The following is a 15,140-nucleotide window of genomic DNA, read 5'->3' on the forward strand; positions in this document are numbered from 1 at the left end:
TCACCATGTTAAGGATCAAATCTAGGGGCTCCTGTGTGCTGGGCACTCAGTCTACTGCTGAGCTACACTTCAGCCCTCTGAAGGTTTCTTAACCTATCTAAGCTTCAGTTTCCTCCTTTGTAAAATGAGATTGATAGCTATCTACTTTATAGGCTTCTGTGAGGACTGTGTGAGATTGTGTACCAGCGAAACACTTAGCCCAGTGACCAGTTACACTGTCAGCATTAACACGCAGTGATTATTACTAATATTCTTTATTAATACTTAAAACAACATAATTATTAATGTGAGAACTTGGAAGTTTCCCTGGTAGTTTTGGGAATGGGCAGAGAAGCCTTTGGCTGACACAGGCAGGGGTTGCTGAGTGAGCACAGCCCAGGCTCCGTGGGCAGCTGGGAGAGACGAACTGTGGTGAGCAGGAGTAGGGGAGCATGGGGAGGCCAACCAGGAGACTGAGGGAACGTCTGTGAGACCTCAGAGGGGAGAAGGAGCTGCCCTGAGAGGCAGCCCTGGGGCAGTGACTGTGCTTCCTGTTGGGGCAAGAGCTTGAGAAAGACTGGCTGGGACTGGATGCTAAGAGGGAGCAGCTGGCCTAAGTGGGGCACCAAGAGGGTGGGGGAGGAGGGAGAGAGAAGGCAGCAGCAGACAGGACCTAGAAGCTTATCCACATGTTACAGATGGTCCTCAAATCTTGTCTACTCAGGATGTTTTGCTTATGATAAGAATGTCAGTGGTTAGACTTCATGGTGAACTTCCTATCTTAGGGATTAGAGATCCTGGAGTACGGGAGTTGGGAGTGAGTGTGGAACTGATGTCTTTGAGGGTTTCCAGGGTGGACTGGACTGAAGGAGCCTGACTGCTCAGGAATTGTCTAAGCATTCAGGGCAGTGCAGGAGCACACCATGCTGTAAGGAGGAGGCCGCAGTGATAGGGAGTAGATGCAGGCTTGCCAGGCCTATGTCCTGAGGAAGTGGATGTGCCCTCATTCCAAGCATGCAGTGGGTGTCCAGGGAAAGCTGAGGGATGCCCTGAGAGGCCCCACGAGGTGGTAAGGCCCAAGGAAGCCCTTCAGGACAGTCAGGCTGTCCAGAGAGGGCTGGGCCCAGGAACCTTAGTCACCTGTGGCCTTGCCCAGGATCAGCCAAGTTTCTACTATGGTGGGGAGGGCCTTCCCAACCCTAGCTCAGGCTGCCAATGCCATGGTTGCGTCTGCTTCCTGTTTGATTCATCTCAAACAGGGCCGTGGAGGAGGGGGGCGGGTGCTGGCTCCCAGTACGAGTCACCACTGTGTGGGGCTGTTTACAACAGCCGCATGTGGGATTCCCAGAAAGAGACTCCAAACCGGACATCCTGCGGCTGCAAAATACCCAGGTGTTGAGGGCTAAAAATAGCTGCCACTGGGCCCCAGCTGCCACCCAGGGGTGGCAGTGGCGGGTAAAGGGGCATACTCACTATTGAAGAGGCCTTCTCATTCAGCCTCCTGCTCTCTGGCCACACAGCTGCCGAGCCGGTAGGGCCTCTGGTCCCCTTGCTTTGGCCAACAGGAGGTATCTGCTTGGGCAGGCTGACACCACAAGCCACTCACCTACCAGCCTCCCTCCAATGACTGGTCCCTCCACCACCCAGAGAAACCATGCAACTTGCTTTGGGATGCCCATAAGCCTCAGGGGGGACATGGGAGCTTCTAGAGAAAGGAGGTAGGTGGGTCCTGGGAGCGGGGAACATGGTCCCCGAAGACCCCAACCCGTTGCAAGAACTTCATCCCCAATTTGAGATTTGCAGTCTCAAATCATTACTTGCTTTCTACCAAATCATCAGTAGCTGTAAGAGATTCTTCTAGGTTGTCTTCCTGGATGCCCAGAAGATGAGATGGGCAGCTTCTGTCTTCTGGGCTGCAGCAGGGTTAAGGGATTACTTCTGGCTCAGGCTCTGAGGGGTCATGAGAGATTTCCACCTTTCCCTGTGTCCATCAAGGGCCTGGGCTTCTCCTATGCTGGCCAGCTTGTGGGGAGTACAGGGGCTTGGGAGAGCATGGAAGCCACTCTGTGCCAAGTCACTTCCAACAGGTTACTTGGGACTGCTGGGTCTCAGTCTACCCAGTTATATAATGGGGATTAAAAACCTCATAGATTTGTCCTGAGGACTAGATAAGTCAGCAAATATAAGGCACTTCAAATAACTCATGTTAGCTTACAGAATTTCAGGTGAAAGAGAAAAGGAAGAGACTGTAGTCGGGAAAGCGGGAGAAGACATGGTTGGGGGAGTGCATCTAGGAGAAAGTAACGTATGGTACAGGAGGGAAGGAACGTTGGGACTGGATGGTGAAGGGAGAAAGTTCAGGAGGCAAATAGGAGTAACTGGCAACTCTGAGGGGCACTTTCGTGTGCTGGGTGCCCCCTGCCTGGCATGGCTAAGCTCAGCTGGCCTCTGCTGGTTGATGTTCTTATCTCCTATGGGGCCAGCTGTGAAATGATGTTTCTGGTCTCCTCGCCTGACCCCAAAGCCAGGGTCCTCTAAGCTGCAGACCCTGGCCTCCCTCTGGACTACCAGGTTTCTTGTGGCAGCCCCCTCTCCCCACTTCTGATGAATCTGAGCAAAAGCAGTTTCATGCTATGGAGGGATAGAATTTCTGGAAGGGAGAACTCAAGAAACTCTTTAAAAAGGTAATTCTTGGGAAGTTCTAAGGAGTCTGTAATGAATGAGAAACATTTTTTTCTTGTACGTTTTTGGTAGTTCTTAGAATATTTTTAGTATCTGTAGGTAGTGTATTTTTAATTTTTTTTTTTTGAGAGTGTAGGCTATATTTGAAATGCCTTCAAAGTGAGAACGAAGTCTCATTCAAACTTCCTTATCCTCAGCCCCAAGATCAGTCACCTCCTGTGGAGATGGTGAGCACCGGCATTACCCTGGCCTGGAAGATCTGGCCCAGTCCTAACACCTTCGCCTCACTCTTTCCTCCTCTGCTAAGTGAGAGGCTTGCGCCCCATTTAACACCCCATCAGATCTTCCAGGTTCAGTGAAGGACTCTGGGAAGAGGAGCTCTTCCCCCAGGCTCAGTACCCCTTGCTCTGCATCTGGCAAATGGGCAGCCGCGATATTCCTCTTGTTTGTTCATCCTTGGGTATTCCCAAAGCCGTGTCACCTTCCTTGCTAGCCCCGCTGCCTAGCCAAGCTTTGCCCCTCCTGTATCGGGGATGGAGAATTGTGACTGCAGCCTGGAGTTGGGGGCTCACTCTGAACTGGGACCTGGCCTCCTGCCTGCCTACTCTCCCCACTACCGCTGGGGCCCAGCCTTCCTGCTGCTTCCTTTTTGTCTGTTCAGGAGATTGGGGAGGTGGGAACAGCCTCAACAAGGACATCAGAGACACTGAGAGAAGACATCTGAGTTGCTCCCCAACCCCGGGCCTGAAGCCTGTGGCAGAGCAGGGGATCAGTAGGGCTCAAACTTCTGGCCAAGTTGTGCAGCCAGTGGGGGGCAGAGTCATACCTGCTGGGAAGGTATCCCAAGGCTGGGGCCTGAGGCAATAAGACAGGAGCAGGGAGAACCCAACTTGTCCCTGATGCTCATGAGATAGAGCTGTGGTAGTCTGGAGCTTGCTGAGGGCATGGTGGGCCCACAGGGACAAGATCTCTAGAACTTTAAGTTCTGGGTGAGATCAGGTGGTCTGGCTTAGGAAAGTGACTTGATAGGTCCAGGTGTCCCACACCAAGTAAACTGTTTCATAAGCTTGACTGCTCTTGCTTACATTATGTCTTGTACTTTGAGGGGGTTCTTTAATTTTTTTTTTTTTTTGAGACAGGGTATCGCTAGGCAGTTCAGGTTTGCCTTGAATTCACTATGTGGCCCAGGCTGGCCTTTATCTCGTGGTGATCCTCCTGGCTCAGCCTCCCAAGTGCTGGGTTTATAAGCTTGCTCCACCACACCTGGCTTGAATTTTTTTCAGGAAATGGAGTATAGCAGGAACTCCAAGAAGGAGAGACATGTGCTTTGGTCTGATCCCAAATTAGTGGGAGCAGCCCTTAGAGAGAGAGGCAGTGAGGCTGAGAAGAAGGAGCCCCCACATCCAATCCAGAATGGGCTGCCTGTTTATGTTCTTAAGTTCAGCTACTGACAGATGCCATAAGATACCTTTCCTCTCTCTCTGGGACACGAAGAGTATTGTTCCCAGGTCCTATCTCGGTTGCTCTGGGCTCCTCTGAATTTGATGGCTCTCAGCACAGAGCCAGGGAGAGGAGTGAGAAGCAGGATTCTTCTAAGTGTTTTTGGAAACAGCTCCCTTGCCAGTGAGCATGTGCGCGCCTGTGTGCAGCTCTTCTGAACAGTTTATGGCAGAGATCGCCACTACATCTCTATTGGGTCTGGTATCATACACCAGAGTTCAGGATCTTTCATTTTTCTCCTATCCAGAGAATTCACGACCTCCAAAAATCTGTGGTTACTAGGAGAGCAAGGCACAGAGGACCTGGCTTTGCTACAAAGCATGAAGGCTGCTGACTAGCCCTCAGCATGGTCCTAGGGTGGTGAGAGAGTTCTCAGGAGGTTGGGGACTCGAGGCCTGAAAGTCTCCTGGAAATGTGCCTAGAGCAAGTCAAGACATCTCTGTGGAGGACCAGTGCCATAGACGAAAGAAGAGGTCATAAGACACCCAGGGTGGGGGTTCTATGTCCGGAGGATGGGAGTCCTCTTCCCTCTAGCGTGAGTGCTCCTTGGGGCTCACAAACCTTTGGAAATATTCATGTGATGTCCTAGGCAGGGGGTCAGGTTAGTCATTGCGTTCATCCAGTTGCCAGCAGGGCTTCCTGTGTGCCCAGCAGGGTGTCGGGTACAGATGGCACCATTCTGACAAGTGACATCAGGGGGACACACAGTGTGCTTGTGTGGGAAGTGAGGAGAGGAGAGGTTAGGGTGTGCCTCAAGGGGGATAGGCTTAGGGGAGAGACCATAAAGGGCGGTTAGAATTTGAATAGGGGGAGCAGCGTGTTCCGACTGAACACCCACTGCAGTGTGGGGTGCTGGTGTTTGAGGCCCGGTGGGAGTCCACTGTGCCTGTGCCTGCGCTGGAAGCACAGGCCCACAGAGCAGTAACTGCCACCCTCCTCCGAAAACATCCCTTTTGCCCCAGGTCTGGCCTGAGGAGCATCTGTGTGTCCACCAGGTGCTCCTCCAGGCAGCCTCTGTCTCTTGGCCTGAGGAGGGATGACAGGGAGAAAGGTGTCCACCTTGGCAAGGTGCTGTGGGCTTCGCCTCTGACCTCCCCTCCCTGCATGCCTTGGAGCTTCCCGGGGTCTTTCTGTTGCTGACCATCTTGGGGCTCTACGTTAGGGTTACCTGTGTTTTGAGTGGATGGAAGACCCAGAGTCAGGCTTAGGAGCCTGAGAGAGTTTGTTATTTTTTTAAAAAATTTAGCTCAAAGCCGAGCGTGGTGGCACACTCCTGTAATCCCAGAATTCAGGAGGCTGAGGCAGGAGGATTGCTGTGAGTTCGAGACCAGCCTGGGCTACATAGTGAGTTCCAGGTCAGTCTCAACTACATAGTGAGACCCTGTCTCAAAAAACAGAACAAGCAAACAAACAAACAAAAATTCTAGCTAAAAGTTTTCGGAGAAAGAAACTGAGTGACTCTCTTCTCTGGGACAGTAGGAGGAAGCAGCAGGATGGGGACACAATGAGAAAAGGAGGCTGTGTATTCCAGACCCAGTCACTTCGCAGCTCTCTCCAGATTGGGCCTGACCGATCCAGGCTCTCCCTGCAAAAACTTTTCCACGCTCTCCTGCTCCTTTCCTGCCCCACCTGGGAGGCCTCAGAGCCCTGACTCCCTCCCTAGCTCTCTCTCTCTCCCCAGCCACACCTCCCAGGCTGTTTCTTTCCCCTCTGGCTATGGGAGCCTGGTTTGCCCAGGGAAGATTATATCTGACCATCACAGGGAGGGCAGAAGGCATTGCTGGCCGAGCAGGGGCCCAGCCACCTTAGGTCCTCGCTGTGGACTGCACTCATGCAGCTGAGATATCCGAGTCCCTCTGTAGTAGGCTGAGGAAGAGGGAGCTGGGAAACCCTCTCAGCCAGGAGGTAGCAGGAAGCCTGTCTGGTGCAGCTGTCTTTCCTCTTGAGCCCCTTCCCTGCCCACTCTCTGCAACCCTTCACTCCACCTTCTCCCTACAGATGGGACTGGGTGACCCCGGCACAGCTAAGAGTCAGGCCTGAGGGAGATGGTGATGAGGGTGGAAGAGGCAGGATAGAAGGGACATGAGGGCAAGACTGAGAAGCAGGGAGGCAGCTGATGTACCGGAGAGTGGGCAGTTGGGGCCCCAGGGGTGGGATGAAGAGTGGGGATAAGAGGCGTCTCTGGGTCCAGGCTGGCCCCAGTACTAGGAAGCACACCAGAAAAAGGAAAGATAGGACACTTCTCTGGTCTTGGCTGGGGTTGGTTAAACAGAAAGGAAAGTAAGAAGCTAATATTTATGCACAGACCCTGCCCCTTGTCAGGCACTAGTGAGATGTGTTCTTGCTCATTGACTCATTCAGTCCTCGTGCTGGCCCAGCAGAGGAGAACGTGGCCTTGTGCCGCTTCTGCTACTCTGCAGAAGGATTGGGGTGGACTTTCTGTGGCTGCTTGGTGTAGGATATGCCCACAGGGCTACATATGGCCTGGAGGGCTGAGGTTACCCCTTCCTTAAGTCCAGCCATTGTCCACTGAAGATCTGCTGAGTGCAGGACACACAGCCTGATGCATTGTAATTCTGGCTGGCAGGGAGAAATGGAAGGTAATGTGTCCTCCTTGCTTCCATCCCAGCTGCCCCAAAACTTTTGTAGGCTGCTCAGAGAAACAGGACACACAAATAAAAGGAGAAAATAGTAGAATAAGTGACTGGTGCCGAATAGAGGAAACTACTTCATGAGTTCATCCATTCATTCAAGAATTATTAATGAACCTCATCTCTGGGCCAGGTCACCTTCCTAGGCATTTTAGGAGTGATATACAGATTTTTTCATTGATTCCGTGTTCATTGACTATGTATTATGTACCAGACACTATTCAAGGTCTGGGGATAATGAGCAATGGACAAAACCAAGTCGCTGCCTGTGGAGCTTCACCCAGATGTGGTACTATCCACAGAGTGCTTGTTACACCATGGAACGGCCAACGTGAAGTCCAAGAGGGAGGGATGTGGGTGCTGGGCTGGTTCAGGAAGAGGGAAGACTCGGGCTGGCTTTTGAGCAATAGGTCAGATTTGGAAAGGTAAAATGTAAGAGTGAGGACATTGTGAGCAGAAGCTCAGAGGACAAAAGACACCCGGGCTCCTGACAGGGTAGAAGCTGATAGCTGAGATGGCAGGAGTGTATTCAGATGTAGGAGGCCAAATGGAGACAGCCCAAGTTAAGACCAGATTACAGAGCCCCCCAAATGCTATCTCACTCTGGACAGGCTTTCCCAGGGTTCCAGGCAGAGCCTTTCCTTCTGCTGTGGAAGTGGTGGTGGTGTGGAGAGTAAGGGACAGGGCCACTGTTGAAGGGCTGCTGCCTGACTCTTTGTGGCTGAAGCCACTGGCCTCAGTTGTGGGTGGGCCACCTGGGGTTTCCTGAAGCCCTGTGTCAGCAGGGGAGTCACCCCAGTAAGCTAGTACACTAGCACTTGTGAAGACTGAGCCCTTTTGCGGGGCAGGAAGTGTGTTGGCATTGGAGACCTAGACTCAACCAGAATGAGGCTCTAGATCCCTTGAATGGCCACATGAATAAGGGTGAGGGCATCCTAGCCATGCAGGATCCTAGCCTGCCTGGTGCATGCCCATCCCCTTGGTCCCCTTGGTAGCTGGAGGTTCATGTTGAGAACCTCTGTGCTTGCTTCCTTTCTCTTAAGTGATGCCTTTTAGTGACACCAGTGTAAATCCCTCTTCCTTTGCCCAGGGAGAAGCTCCTTCCACCACTAGTGGGTGACCCCGGACAGGCTCCTTCACCATTGAGCCTCAGTTTCCTCATCTGGAATAACTGAGTAACAGTAGCTACCTCTCAGAGCAGTGGGAATAAGGAGGTGAACAGGTTTTGCCAAGATTATGATTATTAGTGGTTGGTTGGACCTGGAGGTTGCATTTCCTGACTCCACAGTGGATGACTCCAGGGTGCCTTTCTAGTCTCCTTCTGCCCCGGGCCCAGGGTATAGCAGCAGCTGCTCCATTGAGGAGCTAACTGGCTTGGACCCTGGTCTGGTGGCCAGCCCTAAGTAGCCAGTGCACCCACAGCCTCGGCAGGGTGCCTCTGGCGTGGGTGAGAGGACCCTGGAGAAGAGGCAGCTAGGCCTGCTGTTCTCACCAGGTCAAGCACAGTGCTGGCTCAGGGGGGCTTGGTGAGCTGAGGAAGCTGCCCTGGAAACAGGCTCTGTAGGCCCAGGGTGGCCAGCCAGGCATGGCAGTGGGCTCCAGGCATTTCTTCTGAATTCTAGGACCTTGGAGAGAGCATGCAGGGTGGCAACTGAGAGGGCCTCTGAGGCCCTTTGGGCTGGAGGCTGAACAGAGTGGCCTGCCTGCCTGCGTGGTCACTGCCCATGGGCCCAGCTCCTTAGAGGGCAGCTGGGTAAATCCTCTCTTTCCAGAGATGCAAAGGGAAGGAAGAGGTAGAACCCAGCACATATCATGGTGAGGCTGCCCCAGGCTTGGGGAGGAGCGTGTTTGGTGGGAAGGCACTGTGCTTGCAGTTAGTCAGGTGGCTCAAATCGAACCACAGTGCCAGAGTATACATGCAGTTGAATTGAGAGTATCTGCTTGCCCAGTCCCCTGGCACAGGTGAGAGTCAGACTTGTGGAACTAAGAGTATCGACTTGTAGGACCCTGGTGAGCGTTAAGTGAGGAAAGCACCCCTGAGGAGGCTGATTAGGTTGTGACCAAGTTCCTGCAGACTGGCTTTCCACCTGACCCTGCTCTCTCTCTGCGTCTCCAGGCTGTCCCTCTCCTCGTACAGACACGCCAGGTTCTCAGACCCAGCCCATGGACTTGAGGGTGGGTCAGCGGCCTGCAGTGGAGCCCCCACCAGAGGCCCCGCTGCTGGCCCTGCAGCACCCCCAGCGCCTGCAACACCACCTCTTCCTAGCAGGCCTGCAGCAGCAGCAGCGCTCAGCCGAGCCCATGAGGGTAACTACAGAGCCCCCCCAGCCCACCCCCACGTGCACACACACACACACACACACACACACCCCAGCCTTGGCCCTCTCTGAGCTGTGCCCATCTGCCCACAGCTCTCTATGGACCCGTCGATGCCTGAACTGCAAGGTGGGCAGCAGGAGCAAGAGCTGCGACAGCTTCTCAATAAGGACAAGAGCAAGAGAAGTAAGGACATTGCACCTCCATCCCCATTCCCACCCTCTGGTGTCCACAGCTCATCCCTGGGCCTGGGAGGTGAGGTGGGAGTGTGAAAGCCCACTGCAATGCCCTCTGCTTGCTTGGCTCTGCCTGTGAGCAGAGGTGGGGGTGAACGTCCTGAGGTGTCCAGAGGCTTCACAGGTGGTATAGGGCCTCAGGCTTGGCTGTCGCCTGAGGACCCCTGGGTAGGACATTTCATACTGGAGGTGTGGGGAGGGTCAATGGACAGAATGTGCTAGGACGCCATCTACTCCCAGCCCACTCATGGCTTCTGCCCCTGCAGGTGCTGTAGCCAGCAGTGTGGTCAAGCAGAAACTGGCTGAGGTGATCCTGAAGAAACAGCAGGCAGCCCTGGAGAGGACAGTCCACACCAACAGCCCCAGCATTCCCTACAGGTGGTTTCAGGTCCCCACCTGTCTCTTGGGTTGCTCCCACATCCCCTCTCCCTCCATATTACTTGGAGAGCACACGTATATTCACCCCCTTCCCCTCTCTATCACCTGGCCCATCACCCTTCATATAAACATGATATACGCCCAACTGACACAGCCTCTCTTCTCTCTATGAACCCATTTTCCCACCTCACCCAAGGCCCTACACTCACACACACACACACACACACACACACACACACTGGTTTTCTTCTTGCACACACAAGTCCTTTCTCTCCTTGTATCTTCCCCTAAGCACAAAAATATTCTAGTTCTTACCACACGAGATAGGGAATCTCTCCGGGTCTCTCACCCGAGCACCCAGAATTTGGCTTCCGTGCCTAGACCAGACCTCAGTAGTGTGGCCATGGGCAGCATGGGTGGCCCACTGCTGCCACCTGGAGACAGCCCCCATTTCTGCCAGCCCCACACTGCCCGTTCCTGCTGTGCCTGCTTTCCTGGCAGGTCCTGGAGCCCTGGCTTAGAAAGGTACCTGTGCGGAGTGAGGCCGCTGTGGCCTTGGGCATCCACCCTTCTAATCACCTTGGCACTCCCTCCACAGAACTCTCGAGCCCCTGGACACGGAAGGAGCTGCCCGCTCCATGCTCAGCAGCATTCTGCCTCCCATTCCCAGCCTGCCCAGTGACCCCCCGGAACACTTCCCCCTGCGTAAGACAGGTGAGCTGCATCAGGAGGTGGGGATCCTCCAGGAGACCCAGGTGAAGGGCCTGGGATTTGGGTCAGGCTGCGGAGGGTGGCCAGAGGTGCTGCCGCTTCCTTTATGTACCACCATCTCTCATCTGTTACCCAGAGGGGACTGGGAGGGGGGATTAAAGGGCAGAGAGAGAAAGATGCTGGCCTGGGACCTCAAGTAACACTGAGCTCCCACAGCCTCTGAGCCCAACCTGAAGCTGCGCTATAAGCCCAAGAAGTCCCTGGAGCGGAGGAAGAACCCACTGCTCAGGAAGGAGAGTGCCCCATCCAGTCTCCGGAGGCGACCTGCGGAGCCCCTTGGAGGTGAGGGCCAGCAGGGCAGATGCTCCCAAATCCAAATCCCTCCCAAATCCAGCTGCCCCTGTCCTTTTGGCTCAGGCAGGGTCCCCTCTTCGGGGCCTCCATGTGTATCACACAGGATGTGTCCCACACAAGTGCCAGGAGGGTGAGTGGGGGGAAACCCAGACTGTGCTTGGTTGACTCAGCTGATATTTGCCCAGAAAAGGGGGCATCTTTAAAAAAACTACCTCAAGATGCTGGAGGCTTGTGGTGGCTGCATCCTCCTCTGCACGGAAGAAAGCAGCAGGCAGAGCTGCCCCTGGGGAATCCTGCTCAGGGGCCTGGCTGTACCCTCCTGCCCACCCCAGGCCCCTGACTACCCTCCCTTTCTCCTCACCCCTCAGACTCCTCCCCCAGTAGTAGCAGCACGCCTGCGTCAGGGTGCAGCTCCCCCAATGACAGCGAGCATGGCCCCAACCCTGTCCTGGGCTCCGAGGTAAGGCGTTGCCAGCAGAGACTCTCCTAGGCAGTTCTGAAGCTCAGACTCTTTCCAAAACAAGGGCCCAACCCAGCCTGGGGCCACAGGGTCTGGGCAGCCCCCACAAAGGCCTTCTAAGTGTTCTGGGGAAGGTATGCCAGGGGTTAGAGGTCTGGGACCGGTGACCCGTCACCCTGCTCCCTATGGCAGGCGCTCTTGGGCCAGCGGCTGCGGCTGCAGGAGACTTCTCTGGCCCCATTCGCCTTGCCGACAGTGTCCTTGCTGCCCGCAATTACACTGGGGCTGCCCGCCCCCGCCAGGGTGAGTGGCTGGGGCGTCCCTCCCCACTCCGAGATTCTCAGCTTCCTTCATACCCCACCCTGTCACCTCACCCCGTCCCCTCACTGTCCTCTGCTAGAGTCTTCTCCCCTGTGACTTCTTCTTGCCTCTCTCCCAGGCTGATGGTGACCGCAGGACCCATCCGACTTTGGGCCCTCGGGGTCCAGTCTTGGGGAGTCCCCATACTCCCCTCTTCCTGCCCCATGGTCTGGAGCCCGAGGCGGGGGGCACCTTGCCCTCTCGCCTGCAGCCCATTCTCCTCTTGGATCCCTCAGTCTCTCATGCCCCCCTGCTGACCGGTGAGCCCTGCTGCTTCTCACGGGAAGGGACTGGATCCCCGCACCTGCCCAAGGGCCAAGCCTGGGGAGGGACCCGTCCCTCCAGCCCCCCATCCTGTGCATCTCCCTGCTGATCCCTGCATGCCATACCCTTGTCTCCTTCTGCGGCTCCCCATGGCTCCCTTCTTATGCCCCACCCCATTCTTTCCAGTGCCTGGGCTTGGGCCCCTGCCCTTCCACTTTGCCCAGTCCTTACTGACCACCGAGCGGCTCTCTGGGTCAGGCCTCCACCGGCCGCTGAGCCGGACCCGCTCAGAGCCCTTGCCCCCCAGCGCCACTGCCCCCCCCCTGCTGGGCCCCCTGCAGCCCTGCCTGGAGCAGCTGGAACCTCACTTCCAGTTGATCAAGGTGAGAGGAAATTGGGAAGGGGAGGTGCTGAAGGGTGTTTAAGCAGACCCCAGGAGCTGAAAGAAGGAGGGGGCTTAGGGAGGGCAGGAACCTGGAAGGGCAAAAAAGAAGTGCCTGCTGGAGTCCTAGCAGGACAAGTGGATGCCTGCTGCTCCTTCATCCCCTACCCCACCCCACCTTGCTCCACTGGGGCTTCTTAGCTGACCATCACCCCTCCCCAGAGAACGGCCAAGCCAAGTGAGAAGCCGAGGCTACAGCAGATACCCTCAGCTGAGGACCTGGAGACGGATGGCGGGGGAGCCGGCCAGGTGGTAGATGGTGGCCTGGAACACAGGGAGCAGAGTCATAGGCAGCCTGAGGCCAGGGGCCTGGTTCCTCTCCAGCAACACCAGCAGGTATAGCTATGCCTGGGTGCCCCTCAGAGACACCTACAGTGTGGCATTAGATGCGGAAGGGAAAGAGGTAGAACATCGGTGCAAGGATGGCTCTGGGAACAGTGGTTGCCCCCATCAGACCCTTGGGGCTGCAGGCACACCAAGGACACTCACGTATATGCCCACACACACCCCTCCGCATGCGCACACACGTTCCAGCAGCCTGCCAGTCTCAGGGTGGAGCCATGTTTCCTTCCCAGCAGTGAGGCTGGTCTTTCATGGTACCACGCTCACTCCTGCCCTCATACTTCTGCCTGTGACTGGCTGTCTCATATCCAGGAGTGTGGCTGAGACAGCGCTTGGGGCAGGGCCAAGCTTGAGGCAGAGTGCTCACACTGTAATACTACAGAGGGGTTCTCTGACCAACAGAAAATTATCATCTCTCAGTTTTTGAAGCTTAAGTCTGAAATCAAGGTATTAGCAGAGGTGTGATGCCTTCTGAGGCTTATAAGGGAAAGAGGAGTTCCAAGCCCCTCTGACTTGTAGATAGCCATCATTTCCCGGTGTCCTTATGGGTCTTCCCTCTGCCTGTTTCTGTGTTCAGATTTCCTGAACATAAGGTAGCGGTTCTGTTGGATTAGGGCCCACCCTAATCACATCATGTTAACTTGATTTTGTCTGCAATGACCCCATGTCCAAATAAGGCCACTTTTGGAAGTACTGGAATTGGGACTTCAGCATGTGAGAGTGTGTGCGGGTGGTGGGGGCACACATTCACCTATCACATGGTAACAACAGTCCATATTATGTACAGTGGCTCATGCAGGTCCCCATGTTTTGGGGTGGTAGCACAGTCCTTGGTGATGTGGACATCCTGGTCAGAGGTACCAGGAGCTCTGGTGGACCTGGCTGATCAGTCTAGGATGCAGGTCTTCAAGAGGGCTGCTGGGCGCTCATAATCAAAGTCTAGAGCCCAGGTGGGAAGCAGGGCTTAGCGCCTCCTGGGATTTTTCTAGAAAAAGGCCTGTCTGGTTCCCAAGACTGTGGGCATGAGCAGATGGAGCAAATCCCGAGGGGACTGAGGCCTCTATTTCTGTTCCCTCAGGTGTTGCTCCAGGAACAGCAGCGTCTGGCTGGGCGGCTGCCCCGGGGAAGCTCTGGGAACTCTGTGCTGCTTCCTCTGTCCCAGGTTGGACACCGGCTCTTGTCCAGGACTCAGTCCTCCCCAGCTGCGCCTGCCTCACTACCAACCCCAGAGCCCACTTGCCAGGCCCGAGTCCTCTCCAGCTCAGAAACCCCTGCCAAAACCCTGCCCTTCATTACAGGTGAGAGCAGGATTAGAGTGGCAGGGGGAGGAAGAGGCTTGGGTGTGTGAGTCCACTTCTCTTCATGGTAACAGTAGGCCCTTTTCAGGGGTCTTTTTAGAGATCGTCTTACTGGATCCCTGCAGTACCCCATGATGGGGACAGGTGGTTATTGTTTCACAGGTGAGCACTCCCAGGCTCAGGGAACCTGAGGTGGCAAGCCTGTCGCCAAGACAGCAAGCAGACAGTCAGGCCAGGTTAGGGATTCTGAGTCTCTTACCACTGTGCCCAGCCCCGTTTATTTTTTAAAAAAATTATTGCTGTTGCTGTGCTTGTAAAAAGAGCTCAAAAATATTTCAGAAATCTGAAAGATACAGAAGAGAATAAGAATAAAGTAAAAATCACCAACCAGTATTCCATTGTTGCAAGATGACCCCTGTTCAGTCCTGCTATGCTTCAGTTCAGTCTGTTCTAGCCACGTACACAGCATAATCACAAGAACTGAGTTTTGTGCCCTGCTTTATTTAGTTAGAATATCTTGAGCACTTTTTGATATAATTAATCTTTAAAACTGAGATTTTTATGTTTCATCGCAATATTTTATTTTTATTTCATATTGGCTGGACATTTAGATTGCTTCCTGCTTTTCCCCATTTTAACTTCCTTATGCCTAAGTCTTTACTCCTGCCTGGGATTATTTCCTGAGAGTCACAGTGGCTTTACTGGGTCAGGTGGTATGAGCGTTTTGAAGGTCCTAGGTGTCTTAAGGTGTGCAGACGCTGGAGGAGTGTGCAAAGCCAGTCTCTACAGGCTACCTGGGTGCACCGGGCACATAGTCCCTTGGTACCTGTGGAGTATTCGTTCCACTACCCACCCCCCACCCCACGAGGACCCCAAACTTGTCAGATGCTCAAGTCCCTTATGTAAAATGGTGAATTTGCATATAACCTCTACACATCCTCCTGTGTGTGTGTGTGCGTGTGTGCACATGTGTGTGTTGTGCGTGTGGATGTTTGTGATGCTTGACATCAGACCTAGGGCACTGCACATGCTAGGTAAATGCTTTACCGTTGAGCTCACACCCATATGTTGTAAATAATCTCTAGATTACTTATTACCAAGTGCCATATAAATGCTGTGCATATAATCATTGTACTGTGTTGTTTAGGGAATAATGACAAAGGAAAA

At 54.2% G+C, this 15,140-nt stretch overlaps 1 protein-coding gene across 4 annotated transcripts in view; it reads left to right on the forward strand.

The window, feature by feature from the left end:
- Hdac7 (histone deacetylase 7) overlaps positions 1-15,140 on the forward strand; it is a 37,177-nt gene that overhangs the window by 12,635 nt on the left and 9,402 nt on the right. For 3 of the 4 annotated variants that reach the window (XM_010638337.3, XM_033763569.1, XM_033763570.1), the window contains exons 2-12: positions 8,929-9,119; positions 9,224-9,314; positions 9,631-9,742; positions 10,341-10,456; positions 10,670-10,795; positions 11,176-11,267; positions 11,460-11,570; positions 11,707-11,887; positions 12,078-12,274; positions 12,496-12,669; positions 13,754-13,973. In XM_010638337.3, coding sequence (XP_010636639.1) covers positions 8,976-9,119; positions 9,224-9,314; positions 9,631-9,742; positions 10,341-10,456; positions 10,670-10,795; positions 11,176-11,267; positions 11,460-11,570; positions 11,707-11,887; positions 12,078-12,274; positions 12,496-12,669; positions 13,754-13,973 — 1,564 coding nt within the window. In that variant the 5' untranslated portion in view covers positions 8,929-8,975. The remainder of the gene's footprint in view (positions 1-8,928; positions 9,120-9,223; positions 9,315-9,630; positions 9,743-10,340; positions 10,457-10,669; positions 10,796-11,175; positions 11,268-11,459; positions 11,571-11,706; positions 11,888-12,077; positions 12,275-12,495; positions 12,670-13,753; positions 13,974-15,140) is intronic. The other variant, XM_010638338.2, reaches the window with a different exon arrangement.

This window comes from Fukomys damarensis, unplaced genomic scaffold (genome assembly GCF_012274545.1).
Source record: "Fukomys damarensis isolate Sample0158 unplaced genomic scaffold, DMR_v1.0_HiC HiC_scaffold_15, whole genome shotgun sequence".
NCBI lineage: Eukaryota > Metazoa > Chordata > Mammalia > Rodentia > Bathyergidae > Fukomys > Fukomys damarensis.